At 30.2% G+C, this 6,262-nt stretch overlaps 1 protein-coding gene across 1 annotated transcript in view; it reads right to left on the bottom strand.

The window, feature by feature from the left end:
* Positions 1-3,120: 3,120 nt before the first annotated feature.
* The window catches only part of LOC105133309 (probable cyclic nucleotide-gated ion channel 20, chloroplastic), an 18,595-nt gene continuing 15,453 nt past the window's right edge, over positions 3,121-6,262 (bottom strand). The window contains exons 10-13 of the mRNA XM_011037249.1: positions 4,565-4,694; positions 4,135-4,381; positions 3,831-3,993; positions 3,121-3,406 (exon numbers count right to left, since the gene is read on the bottom strand). Coding sequence (XP_011035551.1) covers positions 3,307-3,406; positions 3,831-3,993; positions 4,135-4,381; positions 4,565-4,694 — 640 coding nt within the window. The 3' untranslated portion in view covers positions 3,121-3,306. The remainder of the gene's footprint in view (positions 3,407-3,830; positions 3,994-4,134; positions 4,382-4,564; positions 4,695-6,262) is intronic.

Raw genomic sequence — 6,262 nt, 5'->3', positions numbered from 1 at the left:
TGATATTAGAATAATAATTTAAAATTATATATATATATATATATATATATATAAGTTTCCATATTAGTCTTTATTGTTTTCTTACATCTTACTATTATGGCTTAATACATTTTTTTTTAAATTGCACATTATGGAATTTGCTACAAATCAAAAGTTACAAAGTTTGAATTTAAGACTTAAGGAAAATACACCACAATTTGATATTTCTTGCGGCCGCCGTAGGGGGGTTATTGGATATCTAAGTTTTGATAATTGATTTTGAGGTTATTTGAACACATATAGGTTTGGGTAATTCTAAATTGCAAAATTAGTTTCTTTGGTGTCAATTTGCATCACCCCAAATTTCTTTGTTTTGCTACTATTATTTTTGGTTAAATTAGTAGTCTATTGATAGTTTTAGGTTTCTTAGAGTTTCTAATTACATTTTATTCTAAATTATTTTTTCTTTCATATTAATTTTTGTGTTCGTATTGTTTTTGTTGTTATTTTATTTGTGTTATCATTTTTGTATTCATAACTCATTTTATTGCTGTTTTTTTTCTTAATTCTTTGATTCCAAAGAATCTTAGGTTGATGTTACAACTTATTCTCTTTATTTGTTTAGGATTAGTTTCTTAAAAAACCAACAAAGATAACATGAGAAGTGTGAAAAGTTATATTTGAGTAAAACACATATGGAGTAACTTCTATTTAGTTGCAAACAAGTGAGAGAGTGAGTGACAATATATTTTCTTGTTATCAATGTGATTTTTAGATTTCGATGATATCTTTCAAATGCGATATATCACCACTAAAAGAGAGGGATAATTAAATTTTTATGATTCGAGCTAAAAAATAACAATTTAAGAGGACAAAGTTGAGGTTTATAGAGGTTTTTGACAGGTTAGAGAGGTACAAGTCCATGATTAGTAATATGTGAGATAGGTTAAACCGTAGGAATCTCAATGTTAAAAGGCTAGAAAGGCGAGCTATATCACCTACAAATGAGCTTGTTGACGAGAATGAAGAGGGAAAATCTAAAGATTTTAACCATGCATCAATTGGTCAAGGGGTATATTTTGAAAACCTAGAAACAAAGAAACAAAAGAGAAAGGTTTTCAACAAGATGATTAATTCGACTATAAAGGTGTAGGTATGGATCATGGTTACCATGATTATTTGGATAGAAACTTGGGACTATTAATATTAAAATTCTAGCATTTCAGAGGAGTAATGATCTCAAGGCTTATTTAGAGTAGAAAAAAGAAGATTGAGATGATATTTGATTGTCATTACTATTTAGAGGAGAAAACAAGTAAAACTCATTGTTATTAAATTTACTAATTATGTTATAATATGGTATAATCACCTTGTTTTGAGTAAGATGAGAAACTATAAGACACTTGTTGATACTTGAGAATAGATGAAAGCAATCATGAAAATAAGATATGTTCTGGAACACTATTACCAAAAATTATATAACAGGTTGCAAAGTTTAACTTAAGGATTTAAGAGTGTTGAAGATTATCATAAAAAGATATAAAAAAATGTTATGATTCGAGCTAATATAGTACATGATAGAGAAGAAACTATAGCTAGGTTTCTAAATGGTCTGAACCGTGATATAACAAATATAGTTGAGTCGCAACATTATATAGAGTTAGAAGACATAGTTCATATAGCTATGAAGTTGGAAAGGCAACTTAAAAGAAAGGGAGATACATAACAAGTTGTTAATTTGGGTTTGTTTTTCATCATGGAGGTTGAATTATAAGAAAAATAGGGTTACCTAAACCAAGTTAATAATGGGTGCTAAAATCGAACCTTCTCAGGCAAAGAAAGAAATCACCAGTAATTCTAAAGGTAAATCTAATTAATCACCACTAATTCTAAAGGTAAATTTAATTTGAGCTACTTATAATTGAGATATAAAGTATTTTACGTATATGAGATTTGAGATTTGGCACATAGCTTTTTAATGTCCAAATAAAAAAGCTATGATTTTACAGAATCACAATAATATTGAGACCAAGAGTGACAACACTCATGAGAGATGCCATAATTTTTTATTAGATTATTATTGATTTTTTCATAACTTTTGTTTTCTTGTGTGAGAATTACTCATACCTATTGGTTCTTCATTGAACTATCTTAAAATTATCAAATATTAATTATCTTTCCGACATTTTTTCTTATATTTTCAATTCGCGATTTCTTATAATTGCTATGTTGGGTCCTTCATTCCAATAACTTTGATACCTTGATTTAGGCAATCATTGTGTCAAGTTTTCTCTATCCTTAAATATGAGTTTAGCTTTTTTTCTTAGGTTGCTCTTTCTTATGTGTGGGTTTTTATATTTTTACCCTCGAAGTTCATATCAAATGAAAATCATTAAAAAGATACAAATTCATAGCAATAAAATGAAGAATCTAATCATCATTGAGAAGATTCTTCAATCATTGACTTCGAAACTCAATTTTGTTATGTGTGAGAAATCTAAGAATATTTATAAACTCTTTATTGATAAATTGCAAAGTTTCTTAAATCAACAAGACAAGACAAGAAGCAACATGCATTACAAGTTTCATTTAATAATTATTATTCTAGCTCATATAAAGGTGTCTAAGGAAATATAAGCAACGATAAAATAGATTTTTATATCATAATTTTAGAGAATTAATATTCTAATTCTAAAAAAAAAAGATATAAAAATAATTATTCAACTTTTTTCAAGCCAAAATCAATGAAATATAAACATTATATCAATGAACAAATTAAAAGTTGAATGCTTAAAGCGTAACAAATATAATTATATCTAATCTTACATAAATAGAAGATAACACTTTTTTCTTATAACTTGTTATAGGAATGAAAAAAAATCACCAAGATTTATGGTTCTTAGACAATGGCTATATCAATTACATGAGTGAAGATAAGTTAGTTTTCTTTAATTTAGTTGAATCTTATCAAAATTTTGAGGTTGTTGGGTCTCAATGCTGGCTTTACCAGCTTTACCTAATAAAAGCACTTCTAGATATATTTTTAAACTTAATTCAAGAGCTATTTCATGGCATTTAAAAAAACAATCAATTATTTCTTTATTAATCATAAAAGCTAAATTTTTTTGCCTTGACTTCAAGTGTCTATAAAGCGATATCATTTAAGAAAATTCTTGAAGAAATTAATTTTAAGAGACAAGGTTCTACAATAATTTTTTGTAAGAAGCTTTCGAGAGGGAGATAGGCTCAAGATCACTTAACAATCTCAAAATACAAGATCTAAACCCTCGAGAAAGAAGAACGATTCGAGAGAAAGGTAACATGATTTCATTGAGAGGTCTTTTTATGCTTCAGACACTTCTGCCGATATCTCCAGGCAACTTGAATGTGGGTAGCAGCAAGGGCTCTCCAGTAGGGAGATTGATACCTGTCAGAAGGCAAAACAAAGTCAAGTGAAAGAGCTTGCTGTTTTAAGAGTGCATTTTGCAACCATTGATTTAATGTTGCCATGTATCCCCTTCAAGTTTATGACTCATGTCCACGATCTGATATCCAAGATTTGATTTGGATCCTGGATCCATGGCAATGATACTGGAATGCATGAAAATTTTCTATCTTGTTATTATCGTAAATAATATTCTCTTTTCTTTCTTTTTTTTTTGGTTGTAAATATGTTGTTGGAATGAAATTATATGATATGAAATTTTAATGGAATTCGAGTTTTTATAATTTCTCAGGGGAATAAGATAAGAAGCTTGAATAATAATTGATAGGCATTGTTTTCCTGCATGACCAAACTGGTATCCTCATTAAAGCATGTGCAAAAAGCTATGAAATGGCATCGGAATAACCTTATGGCTCCTTGGACGAGCGGATTCCGCAGGTTTCTTGCAAAAAGGCTGGTGACTTGTTCAAGGTCTGCGGCACTGAGTGAAAATGCTTCTACATTTGTTAAGCATCTTACTGTCCTGCTGCTAATCAAACGCTGTCCAGAAATCTTGATTTTCCTTCCATCTGCACCAGGAAGCAAAATAAACAATGTTCATGCTCTTATGGTGTGACAGAAGCCATTGGAAGTTTAGCTAGCGGGTAACTTAAACCAGTCAGCAATGAAGTGAAATAAGAATCAATATATTTTTCAGAATAATAATATACCTTTGGACACTGAAGTATGCTCAAGAAACCATGTGAAAAGTTCCTCACCACAAACATTCCCTTCAGATAAGGCTACCACCGTCCCATCATGTCCGATGCTTTCCACTTTTCCACGCACAATAAAAACCATCTTCTCAACCAGACCACCAACACAAAAAACTTCACTTCCCTTAATGTATATTTTCTGTTTCAATTTCTCACAAACAGCATCTAAGACTTGTTCATCCATCAGGCGAAAAATCCATACCTACAAAATGTTATAGGTAAATACATGATAATTCAAAATTCTCTATGGTTGGAATGAGATTGGAGTTTGAATGCCACCTCACAGTCAAATTGGGAAGTTATAAGCCCTAAGGATCTGAAGTAATAAATGGGCATGCAATACGCAGCAAAGCTATTTTATTAGACCAGGATATTTGTATCTTACTTTCTTGACAAATTTGAAGAGGTGTCTTCTTATATCCCTTTGGAGGTCCTCAGGCAAATTCTCCAAAAGCATTTCTTCATTTACACCTCTAGTAGCAGCCCAATGGTACCGTCCAGCTTCTACCACTCTCCTACATGAGAGTAGTTTCAGCTGTTATTAGAGCTACGAAACATATTCCAAGGAATGCAACCATACATAGAAGTAAATCGTTAGAAGTGCACCACAAAAAACAAAGGGAAATATTATAGATGGAAAATAAAAGGGGATAGCAACATCCAAGTCATAATGAAAGAATATTTGCTAGCACAGTGCTAAATGGTTCAAACGAATAAATGTCATGAATCCCATTTCATTTGAATAAGGTTGTATGTACATAAACAAGGGTTTTGATTTGAGTTTGGCGACACTATACAAAGGAGTTGAATGATAGAGTTTTGGTGCTTACGTTTTAGTTTTAATTGTCCTGTACATAATTTATCTAAGCTATCTATTAACTACATATTTAGTATTGTAATGCATATTGTTTTTGGTTTATATATATATAACCTAGTTTCCTACAGGCTTAGAAAAATTCTTTTAGAGATAAAATGATAGTTCCATCATAAAGTAATATAAATCACTTGTGTGTTATAATTAAGCCCACATAAAAGATTATAATGACATGTTAATTTATTTGTTTGGATTAATTTACATGGGTGGATACTCCTTGTTTAGCTTCATTGCATATTTTAGTAAGCTTGTTGTTTATTTGCAATTGTTCAAACTTTATCCGTTACAAATTTTGATTCCTCCAATATTCTAGTAAGAAATCTATATATGGGCTAAACAAGCCTTCCCTAAATGGTATTTAAAATTTATTAATGTTATTGTTTTTATTTGATTATACAAAGAATATCATGAATCAATGTATTTACCATAAGATTAATGGGAGCAAAATAATTTTCAGAGTCTTATATGTAGATGATATTTGATTAGTACTTAAAAGTACATTTTTATCAAGGTTTTATGTTATCATTTTGCACTTAAAGCATCAATAACTCCTTAATTAAAGTATGTTTTATAATAACATATCTAATAATATAAGATATCTTTAATTTGTGGTAAATGTTCATTTTAAATGCAGGCCTATCACATAAATGAAAGGATTGATTGATAAATTTAAGAACTGAAATTAAAAGGACAAAAGGATGGTTAAACTTAGAAAAGAGATGTTAATGCAGTTCAAATCAGAACACTGCTCGATAATTGGGTCATATCTGGAGCTGTAGATCTCGGATTTAGGTTTACTTTATATGGATGGAAAGGTAAGACATGGGTCTATACCTTTCATATGGAGCTCAAGATTTAAAAATTGTAGCAACAACAAAGAAGTCTGAATCTGTCCTACAACCCTCGTACTGTTCAATGTTTGGCCCATATATGGAGTTCTAGAAGTCCAAATGACCTCCTTTTTTTTTCCTGGAAAGCTGAGACAATTTCCTATAATTTTCATGTTTTCAAATGGTTTCACTTCTGACATTATCAATGACGTTTTGAGCAGACAAGAGAAGATAAGAATTGTCATCAAGTCAAGAGTTGGTCACTCACTTATCAATTAGTCATCAAATCAATAGTTCTCAATTTTAGCCTATAAAAGAGGGCATTTGCCATGCATTTAGGTATCTATCATGCTCTTGTTTTCTCTCTTTGTATTTTTTG

This window comes from Populus euphratica, unplaced genomic scaffold (assembly GCF_000495115.2).
Source record: "Populus euphratica unplaced genomic scaffold, PopEup_1.0 scaffold114.1, whole genome shotgun sequence".
In the NCBI taxonomy this organism is placed as follows: Eukaryota; Viridiplantae; Streptophyta; class Magnoliopsida; order Malpighiales; family Salicaceae; genus Populus; species Populus euphratica.
This window is presented reverse-complemented; position numbering and strand designations above follow the sequence as displayed.